This window comes from Salmo salar, chromosome ssa25 (genome assembly GCF_905237065.1).
Source record: "Salmo salar chromosome ssa25, Ssal_v3.1, whole genome shotgun sequence".
Taxonomy (NCBI): Eukaryota; Metazoa; Chordata; class Actinopteri; order Salmoniformes; family Salmonidae; genus Salmo; species Salmo salar.
Window position 1 is genome coordinate 19,551,868 of NC_059466.1, and position 16,445 is coordinate 19,568,312.

At 39.9% G+C, this 16,445-nt stretch overlaps 1 protein-coding gene across 1 annotated transcript in view; it reads left to right on the forward strand.

Annotated features, from left to right (window-relative positions):
- LOC106586291 (parathyroid hormone 2 receptor) overlaps positions 1–16,445 on the forward strand; it is a 153,825-nt gene that overhangs the window by 61,983 nt on the left and 75,397 nt on the right. The window contains exon 8 of the mRNA XM_045707894.1: positions 10,964–11,147. Within this exon, the coding sequence (XP_045563850.1) occupies positions 10,964–11,147 (184 nt within the window). The remainder of the gene's footprint in view (positions 1–10,963; positions 11,148–16,445) is intronic.

Sequence of the window (16,445 nt, forward strand, 5' to 3'; positions counted from 1 at the left end):
TCCTGTGTCTTGAAAAACGTTTGAAAAAAGTCTCATCCCACATGAACGCGCCTGAATGCGCAATAATGAAGTGACGACATCCCAGGGACATCAACTTCCCTTCCTTCTCATCCGGTCTCTGTTCATCATAGACGCTTCAAACAACTTTATAAAGACTGTTGACATCTAGTGGAAGCCATAGGAAGTGCAAAATGAATCCTTTGTCACTGTGTGTTTTATTGGCAATGACTTGAAAATAATACAGCCACAAGATTTTCATTTCCTGCTTGTATTTTTTCTCAGGTTTTTGCCTGCCATATGAGTTCTGTTATACTTAGATACACCATTCAAACAGTTTTAGAAACTTCAGCGTGTTTTCTATCCAAATCTACTAATAATATGCATATTCTATTTTCTGGGCCAGAGTAGTAACCTGTTTAAATTGGGTACGTTTTTCATCCGGCCGTGAAAATACTGCCCCCTAGCCCCTGGAAATCATGAATGTCATGGATATATTGGAGCTAGTGGATATATGGAGGCGTAAATATCCTGACCTAGTGAGATATACATTGCGGAGGCTCAGTCAAGCTAGTCGTATTGAATTCTTTCTTATGTCATTCTCGTTGGCACCAAAAGTTTAAAAAGTGTTGAGGATAGAATGTGGTCAGACCATCAGATAATTGGCATATACATTACAATTACTGAATTTCCACATGGGCGAGGATATTGGAAATTTAATCAAAGCCTGTTGGATGATAACTTGTTTTTAACTAGGACAGAGTCATTTATAACTGAATTTTTCCAACATAACACAGGTACAGCTAATCCACTTATTGTATGTGACACTTTTAAATGTGCCTTTAGAGGCCATGCAATTAAGTACTCATCTCTAAAACAAAAGCAATTTAGGTCATAGAAGTTCATAGGAAAGGAAATAGAAGTTCTAACAGAACAGATAGATAGCAATAAAAACTGTACCTTTGGGGCTCAGAATAAGTTAGAGGAAAAACAAAAAGAAATGGAGGAATTTATTCAACAAAGATCAAGTGTAATATATTAAAATAATAAATGAAACTGGATGGAATATAGGGAAAAATGCACCAAATTATTTTTTAATCTTCAACATAGAAACAATACTGGAAACAATAGAACACTATATAAAATCTGGGAAACCAGGCCTGCTATTCATAGCTGACTTTGAAAATGGTTTTGATAAAGTACGACTGGAGTTTATATATTTTTTATTTTACCAGGCAAGTCAGTTAAGAACAAATTCTTATTTACAATGACAGCCTAACCCAGCCAAACCTGGACAACACTGGGCCAATTGTGTGCTGCCATATGGGACTCCCAATCATGGCCAGATGTGATTCAGCCTAGATTTGAACCAGGTACTACAGTGACCCCTCTTGCACTGAGATGCAGTGTCTTAGACTACTGCGCCACTCAAGACTGCTATTCATTGCTGACTTTTGATAAAGTACGACTGGAGTTTATATATCAATGCCTGGAACATTTTATTTTTTGGAGAATCTCTTATGAAATGCGTTAAAATCATTTATAGTAACCCTAGGTGTAAAATAGTAAATAATGGCTACTTTTCAGAAAGTTTTAAACTATCAAGAGGAGTAAAACAAGGTTGTCTACTATCGGCATATCTATTTATTATGGCCATCAAAATGTTAGCTATTAAAATCAGATCCAACAATTGTATCAAGGGATTAGAAATACATGACTTAAAAACAAAGGTGTCATGGTACGCTAATGATTCATATTATTATTTTTAATCCAAAACTTGAATCCCTCCACAGCCTCAGAGGATCTAGATAATTTTTCCAACCTCTCTGGATTACAACCAAATTATGATAATATTATGTATTGCATCACTAAAAAATACCTTTCTATTTGTGGAAAAATACCCTGATTAACTCTTTAGTCATATCCCAATTTACCTATTTGCTTATGGTCTTGCCTACACTTAGAAAACTGTTTTTTTGAATTTTATGAGAAAAAAATATTCAATTTTGTTTGGAAGGGCAAGCCAGACACAATTAAACGGGCCTATTTATATAATTAATATGAATTCAGAGGGCAGAAATGATTAAATATTAAAAGCATTAGACTTCTCACTAAAGGCTTCAGTTATATAAAAGTTATACTTAAATCCGAACTGGTTCTCTATCAAATTAGTAATAATGTCTCATCCAATGTTCAAGAAAGGTCTTTTTCACTTTATTCAGATTACAACCTCACTTTCAGTTAATTTAAAAGAAAATAATCTCCCAAATATTGCTGTTTTTAAAACAAGTCATAGAAAGTTGGTTGCAATTTCATTTTAATCCACCAGAAAATATAGAACAAATAATACAACAAATATTGTGGTTAAACTCAAATGTACTAATACATAATTATTATATTTTTTTTTTCTAAAAATAAAAAAAGGTATAATCTTCGTAAATGATATCATAAATAGGACTGGTGGAGTTATATCACACATGCAGCTAACAAAAACATATGGAAATGTCTGCTCTACCCAAAATTACAACCAACTAATTGCAGCATTAACGCAAAAATGGAAGAGGAAAGTGGAAGGGGGAAAAAGTAAGGAACTTGTCTGTCGGCCGTGCAATAAAGACTAAAATTGGTTAAGGAAAATTCATTTAAGGACCAAAAAATTGACAGCCAGGCCATATAGATTGCGAAATAGTTGGGAAGAGATTTTTGACGTACCGATTCCATCACATATGGTTTATGAACTGATAAGAATAACGACGTCGGATTCAAAACTTTGCATTTTTCAATTTTAATTATTATATATCATTCTAGCAACCAAAATAATGTTATTTATATGGGGAATGCAACCTTCCCAGCTATGCAGATTTTGCTGCGAAGAGGTAGAACCGTAGTCATAGTATGGCTTTTTCATGGCGGTTTTGGAGCAGTGGCTTCTTCCTTGCTGAGCGGCCTTTCAGGTTATGTCGATATAGGACTCATTTTACTGTGGATATAGATACTTTTGTACCTGTTTCCTCCAGCATCTTGTCAAGGACCTTTGCTGTTGTTTTGGGATTGATTTACACTTTTCGCACCAAAGTACGTTCATCTCTAGGAGGCAGAACACGTCTTCTTCCTGAGCGGTATGACGGCTGCGTGGTCCCATGGTGTTTATACTTGTGTACTATTGTTTGTACAGATGAATGTGGTACCTTCAGGCATTTGGAAATTACTCCCAATAAGGAACCAGACTTGTGGAGGTCTACAATTTTTTTCTGAGGTCTTGGCTGATTTCTTTTGATTTTCCCATGATGTCAAGCAAAGAGGCAGTGAGTTTGAAGGTAGGGCTTGAAATACATCCACAGGTACACCTCCAATTGAGTCAAATTATGTCAGTTAGCTTATCAGAAGCTTCTAAAGCCATGAAATAATTTTCTGGAATTTTCGAGGCTGTTTAAAGGCACAGTCAACTTAGTGTATGTATACTTCTGACCCACTGGAATTGTGATACAGTGAATTATAAGTGAAATAGTCTGTCTGTAAACAATTGTTGGAAAAATGACTTGTGTGATGCCCAAAGTAGATGTCCTAACCGACTTGCCAAAACTATCGTTTGTAAACAAGAAATTTGTGGAGTGGTTGAAAAACGAGTTTTAATGACACCAACCTAAGTGTATGTAAACTTCCGACTTCAACTGTATGTGTATATGTATGTATTTACATGTGTATGTTAGTATGTATGTATGTATGTATGTATGTATGTATGTATGTATGTATGTATGTATGTATGTATGTATGTATGTATGTATGTATGTATGTATGTATGTATGTATGTGTATGTATGTGTATGTGTGTATATGTAAGTATTTACATGTGTATGTTAGTGTGTATGTATGTATGTATGTATGTATGTATGTATGTATGTATGTATGTATGTATGTATGTATGTATGTGTATGTATGTGTATGTGTGTATGTGTATGTGTATGTATGCATGTGTGCATGTATGTATGTATGAATGGGGATTGGATGTGATGCTGACAATTTCATTGATGGAATGTACAATCTATCCGCAATATATATTCCCCCCCTCCCCCATAAAAAAAGGTCAAACGAAACAAAATGCAACAAGTTTGCTGTCTCTCCAGCTTCAGTTTGAAATGCAAATTAGTGTCACGACTTCCGCCGAAGTTGGTCCCTCTCCTTGTTCGGGCGGCGTTCGGCGGTCGAAGTCACCAACCTTCTAGCCATCACTGATCCTCTTTTCATTTTCCTTTGGTTTTGTCTTACCTTCCATCACACCTGGTTCCAATCCCATCAATTACATGTTGTGTATTTAACCCTCTGTTCCCCCTCATGTCCTTGTCGGTGATTGTTTATTGTAAGTGCTTGTGCACGTCTGTCCTGGTGTGCGTCGGGTTATGTACCCATTATTTGATTGTTCTGTTTTCCGGTGTTTTTTGTTGTTATTATTAACCTCCCTGGTATCACAACAGCCAGTGAAATTGCAGGGCGCCAAATTCAAAACAACAGAAATCCCATAATTAAAATTCCTCAAACATACAAGTATTATACACCATTTTAAAGATAAACTTCTTGTTAATCCAACCACAGTATCCGATTTCAAAAAGGCTTTACGGCAAAAGCACACCATGCGATTATGTTAGGTCAGCGCCTAGTCACAGAAAACCATACAGCCATTTTCCAGCCAAGGAGAGGGCTCACAAAAGTCAGAAATAGTGATTACATTAATCACTAACCTTTGATCTTCATCAGATGGCACTCACAGGACTTCACGTTACATAAAAAATGTTTGTTTTGTTCGATAAAGTTAATCTTTATATCCAAAAACCTCAGTTGAAATTGACACATTATGTTCAGTAATCATTGTCTCAAACAAACATCCAGTGAAATTTCAGAGAGCCACATCAAATTACAGAAATACTCATCATAAACATTAATGAAAGATACAAGTATTATACATAGGATTAAAGATAAATGTCTTGTTAATCCAGCCGCTGTGTCAGATTTCAAAAAGGCTTTACGGCGAAAGCACACCATGCGATTATGTTAGGTCAGCGCCTAGCCACAGAAAACCATACAGCCATTTTCCAACCAAGGAGAGGTGTCACAAAAGTCAGAAATAGCGTTAAAGTTAATCACTTACCTTTGAACTTCATCTGGTGGCACTCCCAGGTCTCCATGTTACACAATAAATGTTCGTTTTGTTCGATAATGTCCCTTTTTATGTCCAAAAACCTTTGTTTTGTTGGTGCGTTTAGTTCAGTAATCCAAAGGCCCAAAGCGCGCTCTCAACATCCAGACGAAAAAGTAAAAAAAGTACAATAAAAGTTCGTAGAAATATGTCAAACACTGTTTATAATCAATCCTCAGGTTGTTTTTGTCATAAATAATCAATAATATTTCAACCGGACAAAAGCTTCGTCAATAGAAAAGGAGAAACAAGAAAGGCGCACTCTCGATCATGCGCTGAATTCATGTCTGGAAATTTCCACTGTCCACTCATTGAAAGGGCTGTATCTCCCTCATTTTTCAGAGTAAAAGCCTGAAACAATGCCTAAAGACTGGCCACATCTAGAAGAAGCCATAGCGATCGTGAACTGGGTCCTAAGTCTTTGTATGGTGGATAGGCTTTCAATGGAAAAACAGCCTTTCAAAATAATAGTACTTTCTGGATGGATTTTCCTCAGGTTTTCACCTGCCATATCAGTTCTGTTATACTCACAGTCATTATTTTAACAGTTTTGGAAACTTTAGAGTGTTTTCTAGCCAAAGCTATTATATGCATATCCTAGCCTCTGGGCCTGAGTAGCAGGCAGTTTAATTTGGGCATGCTTTTCATCCAAAATTCCAAATGCTGCCCCCTAACCTAGTGAAGTTAAACTTCGCCGTTTGGAAACACAGTTTTTGCTCTTCTGCGACTGAGTTCTCAGCGGGAAGTACGCACTGCTTGCAATTAGTTACATTTTGTTTTGTTTGACCTTTTTTTATGGGGGGGGAAGAATATATTGCTGATAGATTGTAGCTTCCATCAATGTAATTGTCAGCATCACTTTCAATCCCCCATATGTTTTTGCAAATGTAAATATAAATATGTATATATATGTATATGTGGATATATATATATATATGTATGTACATGTGTGTATATATTACATGTGAATTTGCAATTCCACATTTCACATGTGAAAGTTTTTAGCATGTGAAACTGTAATTCACATGTGAGTGGAAAACGTGTTATTCTCCTCACATGAAAAGGTTATTTATTAAATGTTTTTGTATGCATTTTTTGGGGGGGGAGGGGTAGATCAGCGTTAATACTGCAGATAGATTGTATATTCCATCAATGTAATTGTCTGCATCACTTCCAATCCCCCAAATATTTTTTTGCAAATGTATATATACTGTGTGTATATATACACTGCTCAAAAAAATAAAGGGAACACTTAAACAACACAATGTAACTCCAAGTCAAACACACTTCTGTGAAATCAAACTGTCCACTTAGGAAGCAACACTGATTGACAATAAATTTCACATGCTGTTGTGCAAATGGAATAGACAACAGGTGGAAATTATAGGCAATTAGCAAGACACCCCCAATAAAGGAGTGGTTCTCCAGGTGGGGACCACAGACCACTTCTCAGTTCCTATGCTTCCTGGCTGATGTTTTGGTCACTTTTCAATGCTGGCGGTGCTTTCATTCTAGTGGTAGCATGAGACCGAGTCTACAACCCACACAAGTGACTCAGGCAGTGCAGCTCATCCAGGTTGGCACATCAATGCGAGCTGTGGCAAGGTTTGCTGTGTCTGTCAGCGTAGTGTCCAGAGCATGGAGGCGCTACCAGGAGACAGGCCAGTACATCAGGAGACGTGGAGGAGGCCGTAGGAGGGCAACAACCCAGCAGCACGACCGCTACCTCCGCCTTTGTGCAAGGAGGAGCAGGAGGAGCACTGCCAGAGCCCTGCAAAATGACCTCCAGCAGGCCACAAATGTGCATGTGTCTGCTCAAACGGTCAGAAACAGACTCCATGAGGGTGGTATAAGGCCCCTTCGTCCACAACTGGGGGTTGGGCTTACAGCCCAACACCGTGCAGGACGTTTGGCATTTGCCAGAGAACACCAAGATTGGCAAATTCGCCACTGGCGCCCTGTGCTCTTCACAGATGAAAGCAGGTTCACACTGAGCACATGTGACAGACGTGACAGAGTCTGGAGACGCCGTGGAGAACATTCTGCTGCCTGCAACATCCTCCAGCATGACCGGTTTGGCAGTGGGTCAGTCATGGTGTGGGGTGGCATTTCTTTGGGGGGCCGCACAGCCCTCCATGTGCTCGCCAGAGGTAGCCTGACTGCCATTAGGTACCGAGATGAGATCCTCAGACTCCTTGTGAGACCATATGCTGGTGCGGTTGGCCCTGGGTTCCTCCTAATGCAAGACAATGCTAGACCTCATGTGGCTGGAGTGTGTCAGCAGTTCCTGCAAGAGGAAGGGATTGATGCTATGGACTGGCCCGCCCGTTCCCCAGACCTGAATCCAATTGAGCACATCTGGGACATCATGTCTCGCTCCATCTACCAACGCCACGTTGCACCACAGACTGTCCAGGAGTTGGCGGATGCTTTAGTCCAGGTCTGGGAGGAGATCCCTCAGGAGACCATCCGCCACCTCATCAGGAGCATCCCCAGGCGTTGTAGGGAGGTCATACAGGCACGTGGAGGCCACACACACTACTGAGCCTCATTTTGACTTGTTTTAAGGACATTACATCAAAGTTGGATCAGCCTGTAGTGTGGTTTTCCACTTTAATTTTGAGTGTGACTCCAAATCCAGACCTCCATGGGTTGATAAATTGGATTTCCATTGGTTATTTTTGTGTGATTTTGTTGTCAGCACATTCAACTATGTAAAGAAATAAGTCTTTAATAAGATTATTTCTTTCATTCAGATCTAGGATGTGTTGTTTAAGTGTTCCCTTTATTTTTTTGAGCAGTATATATATATATATGTATATATATGTATGTATGTATGTATGTATGTATGTATATATATATATATACATACATACATACATACATACATATATATATATATATATATGTATGTATATATATACTACTGTTCAAAAGTTTGGGGTCACTTAGAAATCTCCTTTTTTTTTTAAGAAAAGCACATTTCTTGTCCATCAAAATAATATCAAATTGATCAGAAATACAGTGTAGACAATGTTAATGTTGTAAATTACTATTATAACTGGAAGTGGCTTATGTTTAATGGAATATCTACGTAGGCGTACAGAGGCCCATTATCAGCAACCATCACTCCTGTGTTCCAATGGCTCTTTCTGATAACTAATCCAAGATCATTTTAAAAGGCTAATTGATCATTAGAAAACCCTTTTGCAATTATGTTAGCACAGCTGAAAGCTGTTGTCCTGATTAAAGAAGCAATAAAACTGTCCTTCTTTAGACTAGTTGAGTATCTGGAGTATCAGCATTTGTGGGTTCGATTACAGGCTCAAAATGTCCAGAAACAAAGCACTTTCTTCTGAAACTCATCAGTCTACTCTTGTTCTGAGAAGTCAAGGCTATTCCATGCGAGAAATTGCCAAGAAACTGAAGATCTCGTACAACACTGTGTACTACTCCCTTCACAGAACAGCGCAAACTCTCTCTAACCAGAATAGAAAGAGGAGTGGGAGGCCCCGGTGCACAACTGAGCAAGAGGACAAGTACATTAGAGTGTCTAGTTTGAGAAACAGACACCTCACAAGTCGTCAACTGGCAGTTTTATTAAATAGTACCCACAAAACACCAGTCTCAACGTCAACAGTGAAGAAGCGACTCCGGGATGCTGGCCTTCTAGGCAGAGTTGCAAAGAAAAAGCCATATCTCCGACTCGCCAATAAGAAGACAAGATTAAGATGAGTAAAAGAATACAAACACTGGACAGAGGAACTCCAATTATTGATCTGCATGTGAAAGCCCAGCCTTTATGCCCTAAATCCGATGCTTGGCACCAGAGGTCTGTAATTAGAATGCTAACAACAACCATTGGCCTCGTCTGACGAATTCTGAGATTCCAAACATTAGGAGCATCTTTCTTTTTTTCTTACTTTTACACCTTTTTCTCCACAATTGGTAGTTAACTCCCCTACATTTGGAAGAGGCGAAGTTCTAGAGCCATGCGTCCTCCGAAACACAACCCTGCCAAGCTGCACTGCTTCTTGATACACTACTCACTTAATCCAGAAGCCAGCCGCAACAATGTGTCGGAGAAAACACAGTGCAGCTGGCAATCGAGTCAAGTTGCAGGCACCCGGCCCACCACAAGGAGTCGCTAAAGCGCAATGGTATAAGGAAATCCGGCCGGCCGGCCAAACCCTCCCCTACCCCGGACAACGCTGGTCCAATTGTGCATCGCCTCATGGGTCTCCCGGTCACGGCCAGCTGTGACAAAGCCTGGGATCGATCCCTAGTCTGTAGTGACGCCTCAAGCACTTAGACCGCTGTGCCACCTGGGAGTCTCCAGGAACACCTTTCAAATATTGACTTGTACCTCCCGGTCCATGTTGACTCCAATGCATCCCACAGTTGTGTCAAGTTGTCTGGATGTCCCTTGGGTGGTGAACCATTCTTGATACAGTACACACGGGAAAAGGTTGAGTGTGAAAAATCCATCAGCCTACCCCGTTCAAAGGCACTTACATTTTTTGGTCTTACCTATTCACCTTCTGAATAGCAAACATACACAATCCATGTCTCCTGAGTGGTAAAGTGGTCTAAGGCACTGTATCTCAGTACTAGAGGTGTCACTACAACCCCTGGTTCGCTTCCAGGCTTTATCACAGCAGGCCGTGATTGGGAGTCCCATAGGGTAGCCCAGCATTGTTAGGGTTTGGCTGGGGTAGGCTGTTGATGTAAATAAGAATTTGTTCTTAATTGACTTGCCTAGTTAAATAAAGGTTAAAAATATAATGTCTCAATTGTCTCAGCTTAAAAATCATTCTTTAACCTGTATCCTCCCATTGATCTACACAAATTGAAGTGGATATGACAAGTGACACCAATAAAGGATCATAGCATTCACCTGGTCAGTCTGTCATGTAAAGAGGTGTTCTTAATGTTTTGTATGATCAGTGTATAAGACCAGTGCTTATATGGACTGGTCTATTACGTCAGAGTACACTAGAGAGAGAAAACCACAGGCTATCAGACAGCTCATGTGGGAGACATCTCTTTATTAAGAGTCGTTCTGGATGAAAGAATACTCTTTCTCCAGTTAATGGAGCTTTTGAACAGTGTGAAATAGAGACTGCAGAGAGAACACTCAGGGACTGACTCAACGGTCCCCAGAATCAATGTGAGTGGGTGGCTTGGAAAGTGTATCTTTCCTCTGAGCAAAGAGTAACCGATTTTGTCTATAATCCAGCTAAATTGTGTGGGAGACTATTATGCCTTGTTCAGATTTAATAGCCGAGATGATATGGCTTTAAGTCTTCGCCTTAACCTTTTATTGTGGGCTAAATCAGTCTTAAACAAATCTACTTTGAAACAAAAGTATACACCTCACACACATGGTTATGGGTTTTAAAAAATGAAGACATCTGTACCATATCAGATATAGAGTTGAAATGTATTCAATTTTGAGTTTGCATCCAAATTTGACACATTATATACATCACAGAAGACTGAAATATAACAAAACTGTAGGAAAGAGCTACAAGACGAGACACACCATGACGGAAAACAGTTAAAACCAGCAGGCCTCTGACAAGAATATCGCTGCCAATTTCTGTTCATTTCCAGGCAATTTTATATTTTGGATCATGACCGTTCGTCGACACCCAGAAAGTGATCGCTAACACACCGCAGCCACCCACTGCTTTTCAACGTTCTTATTTGCATTTTGTTTCACCTAGAAGAGACTTTAAGGACTATTGCTAACTTTTCCTGTGTTCTCTTTCAGGCGTCTCCACTGTACCAGGAACTACATCCACATCCACCTGTTTGTCTCCTTCATGCTCCGAGCCGTCAGCATCTTCGTCAAGGACCGGGTGGTGTACGCCAGCGCCGGCCTGCAGGAGTTTGATGCGGTGCTCATGGACAACTTCAAGACTGTGGCCATGGCACCATTGGACAACTCTCAATATGTGAGTAGTGGTGCTGCACCTCCTGCCTGCGCTTCCTACTCCTCCTCTCCTCTATGCATCCACTCCTGCCCTCCTTCACTAATTCTCCCTAAAGATCCCAATAAACCCTGCTCTTCCAGGACTCATGAAGAAATGAAATAGTGAAATAGAGTAAAATATTTAAACGAAATTGGGATCCTTAACGTTAAGAAAAGTCCCTAAACAAACAAATATTTTTTTGTGCCCCCCCCCCCACAAAGTTTCATTCATAGTGAAGTTATCACAAAACAGATAATTTTCCGTGTTATAGCCTGACTAGATAATAGGCTATGAACGCCTGGGGAAAGTTGTGTAATTAAAATAAAACCAGAGAGGTGAACTATAGGCTACTTTGGTCAATTTGTGAAGCATACAAGACAAGAGATACAGATTACCAAGATACTGTATATGCACACCACGGTTCTTTCTGCCTGCCCTCTCCTCTCTTTCCTTCGTGCTGGTTAGCCTACTCTTTCTCTTAGCTAATGAAGCACATTTGTGTTCAGTATTCAGTCTGTGTGTAAAATATCCTAGCCTATTCATTGAGGATAGGGCCTGATTTACTGAAGTTGCGAGACATTGCAAGCCAAGAAATTGTGAGATAAGCATACCATTGCGAAATACAGATTTTGATTGCCAATACATAGGCCTAGTGCATGATTTTGACTCTGTCTGCCTCGTGGCCGACCTGCCTATAGTGTGCCCTTACCCTCTCTCTCTATCCCTCGCTAGCTCGCCATGAAAGATGCGAGTGTTTGTGTTCTCGGAAGTACCGCAACTAATCAGTCTCCTCTGTTCCAAAAATACATCGTTAACAGTTGGAAAGCAACAGCAGCAGCAGCAAAGTCCTGTATGGTAGTACTTTGAGAAGTTAAATGAGAAGGAAATGCAAACTTTGTGAGGTGGAATTGAGGTACAGTAATGGTATTACAGGTGCAATGCTTAACCATCTGAAAGGGACGCACCATGAGACCCAAACCGTTGCTGGCAACAGCACAGGTGCATTGTGAATTCAAGTGGAATTTTATGATTTTTTCAGGTTTTAACAGAAAACCGGTAAAATAAACTGGCAGTTTAAACGAAAATGTGTTTTTGTCACTTCCCTAACCTGGACACACGATTGCTCCAACACATACCATTAACTAGGCTAGTAAATGCAACCGTGTGTGAAGGACCTACTTCATTTCTAGATGTTTTCTTCAGTCCACCATGCCTGTGATGTGCGTTTGAATATACAGACTAGTCTTCCATGACTCATGCCCATTCAACCCACTATACATTTAATGAAGAGCTCGAGCCAGGGGGCTATTTGATTTTTCCTGGTCTTTCCTCAACACCTCAAAATCATGCATGCTGTTGCACTCAAAAAGCTAATCAGACTGGCTATGCTCAGTACCCCAAGGCTATAGTCTCCACTTGTCTGTGATTTTAATTGTCCAGCTCTGAAAATGCTCTGTCAGTCTGTCTGTTCCCCTACTGTAGCCTCCTCTGCTCTGTAATTGCTGTATAGACAGGGATAAATACAGCAAACATGTGAGGGAGGATATACCACAGGGAGCACTAGCTTAGCGCTATAGATTGCTAGCCTGCTGCCATAGGCTTCACAGGTGTTACACAGAAAATGTGTATTTTCTATAAGGGATAGCTGGTTCAAAGAGTTCAAAGCTATAGAGACTGCCATGTTTTACTTTAATCTGTTCCCTTTGTATAGCAGTTCCTCAGGGCCATTTAAAATGGTTTGTGCTTCTTACTGTACTGTATTTTGTTTTCTCTTTTGTCTTAAGTCATTAAGCCTTAAGGCTGTCTGTTGCATGTCTAATGAGGGCTGGAACATAACAAGATATATTTACAGAGTCATTTTCCTTTCAAGTGCGAGACACCAGCTGAACTTTTATAAGCACAATGGCACAGCGTGACATGCTCATGTCGCAGTGCTTTTGCTCAGAGCTTGGCCAACAAAAGCAGTTTCAATGGTTCTTCCCATGGGATGTGCATCTTGATTAAATACTTGTATGCTTTTTGTTTTACCTGTGATTAAATGTGCAATGCTGCAGCTGTCACGGATTCCCCGGTACTGCTGCTCATTCCATGCACCAGTTCCGAGGGGTCACTGAACTGTCTCATTCCGCACACCTGATTCCAATTCCCCTGATTAGTAATGGTATATATGTGCCCTCTGTTCACCATTGTCTTGTCGGTTATTGTTACCATGTCCGTTGGCCTTGTGAATACCTGTGCTTTGTTGTTTCGGCTTTCGTGCTGCGTGTATTTTGTACTCGTTATTACGGGTCTCGTCCCGTGTATTGTTCCCTGTGTTTTTGTATACGTGTTTGTTTCGGGCTTCGTCCCTGTGCCTTTCATGGCATGTATTTTTGGGTGGAGTATTAAAACCCCCTATTACGTATTCCTGCGCTTGTCTCCAATAATTTATACAATGTGACAGCAGCCTATTGAGAGAAGACAATTGTTTTCAGTTAATTTGTGATACGATTTCATCTCTGGCTGAATTGTGAGTAGGCTTTTGTTTGAGACTTCAAAGAAGGAAGTTTGTCAAATGATTTTGACTGATCTGACTTTGGTGATTAACAGCAGAATCAGCTAAATCTAATCTCCTCCCTTTCTCTCTCCCCCCCCTCCTCCTCCCATTCCTACCCCTCGTTCAACTCCTTCTATTCCTCCCTCCTCTTCCTCCTCTACCCTGTTTTCCACTTAAAGGCTCCTTGCAACGATGCAGAGTTTTTTCTTATCAGATGTCATGTGCAATGACACACTTTTATATCATATCATACCTGCCAGCTTCAAAAAGCTGAGCGTTCACATATCACTAACATGAAACACCCAAGAAGCGAGCCTCAGATGGTGACACCCCAAAGATTATTTTGAGGATAAATTCAACTGCCTGGGTCCTCTTCCTCCCTGACAGAGAAACTGACCTAGGTGTGTGGCGAAGCAGCTATCAGCCCAGGTTGATCAGAGAGACAGTACTGACCATGCCTCAGAGAGGTGTAACATACTGTATGAGTGACACGTTGATGACCTTGTCTACCTCAGATTGGTGAGGAAAGATAGTTACTGAAAGTTGCAAAGATACTGTATGCTATTCTGAATGCTGCAGATCAACTGTCAGAGGCAGCCGTTGGAACATGTTATACAGTATATTTATAACAGTGGAACAGAGTAAGTGGGAGGACAAAGAGAGAGAGTGAATGTCTTAGTGTGGTGTTTGAAGGCCACTGTATTGAGTAACCAGAGGATACGCTTCAGTCTGATCTTCTGTATGGTGGGGCAAACTCATCATTCACCTTAGTTTGTTGTGATGATGAAAGAAGTGTCAGAGAGCTTAAAAACTCAAGCTTTCTGGGTAATATAAAATGTGAGAAAAAGGTTCAAGGTCTCTAGTAGCACTGTGTCAGCAGAGACAGAGGGAACAAAGAAATTAAGTGAGATAAAAGGAGAGAGAGACAGAGAGAGAGAAAGGGAGGTAGTGAGAGAGGAAGAGAAATGGAGGTAGAGGCAGGGAGAGGGAGAAAGAAAGAAAAATAGAGAGAGAGGAAGAGAGGTAGAGAGAGAGAGCTCCATCAACAGTTTGTGGAGAAACAGGAGAGAATATTGCGAACTGAACACATTACAAAGTATAGGCTCCCCTGGGGTCGTTAAGACAACACAGAGGAATGCTTCTACTCTTACTGTATTTGTCAGGCAGCAGCTATTTGATATTCCATAAGGAGGCAACAGGCACCAAGTTCTTACAGGATCATCATCTGACCTCTCCTCAGCAATTATCCTAAAACAAACTTAAAAGCACTGGTGGCATAGTTAGATTAGAGATTCCAACAGAGACACAAACAAGTTCTAACAAACCTGTTAACGAACTGATCATGTTTTCCTCTAGAAGACTAATTAGTTTGTTTTTTTGGCAATGAATCCCCCATTTTTTTTATAATAGCTATTTAAAAAAATAATATATTCTCATTGTAAGATTTGAGATAAGTCCATCTTCTCAGAATTTCATTTCCTTATCCTTTGAGCTCTTACTGTGAATACCTGAATTCCATGTCCTCACTATTCAAACAGCATGTTGTTGTCTAATTGCACTGACTTGGTAAAATGACACATTTGTTAAGGTATACAGATTGAATAGTTATGTGTGGTTCTATTGTGTGAGTGGAAGTCTCATGACATAGTGTTCTTGTCTGAAGAGAGGAAGACCAATGATGATGTGATGCGGTGCAGGTCCTAATCCAGGCACTTGTCCTCACCTGTCTGGACTACTGCAACTCGCTGTTGGCTGGGCTCCCAGCCTGTGCCATCAAACCCCTGCAATTTATCCAGAATGCTGCAGCCCACCTGGTTTTTAACCAGCCCCCGCTCCTCTGCACACTCCACTGACCTCCAGTCGAAGCGCCAGCAAAATTAATCATATAATTGTTGAATAATCATAATCAATTATTATTATAATTTGCACTTTATGTCAAGGTACCTTAATAAATCCTTTATAAACAGTTTGTAAAGAGTTTACTTTTATTATTTTATACATATTAATCATTGTTCCTACATTGGTAAACGTTGATAAGCAATCTCTTAATAGTTATGGACACATGTATAAGCCATTTTAAGTTATCTATTAATGATTTATAAGATAATTAATAAGGCGTTTGATCATAGTATGTTTACAATTTGTAAATGATTAATGTATTACTAATGTTATACTGCCAGTTATAAAGGAGGTATTGTCAACACAGAAGATTATTTACAAGTCATTTGTGAATGTTTGATTAATGGCTTGACTCACCATTTATATGCATATTTATACATCTATTTATATACATTTTACATTTTAGTCATTTAGCAGACGCTCTTATCCAGAGCGACTTACAGTAGTGAATGCATACATTTCATACATGTTGTTTTTTTTTCTTTTTCTTTTTTTTTTTTTCTTTTTTTTCTGTGCTGGCCCCCCGTGGGAATCGAACCCACAACCCTGGCGTTGCAAACACCATGCTCTACCAACTGAGCTACAGGGAAGGCCAAATTTGCTATATTTGTCATGAATTGGATATTTATTTACTGTTAATAAGTGGATGTGTGAGTTCATGCACTTACTAATATCTCAGTTGGTGATTAATGTAGACCCTTATAAGCCATTTACTTAATGTAATCTAAAGTATGCAGTATATTTTATTTTAGTATTATTATTTCACCTTCATTTAACCAGGTAGGCCAGTTAAAAACAAGTTCTCATTTACAACTGCGACCTGGCCAAGATAAAGCAAAGCAGTG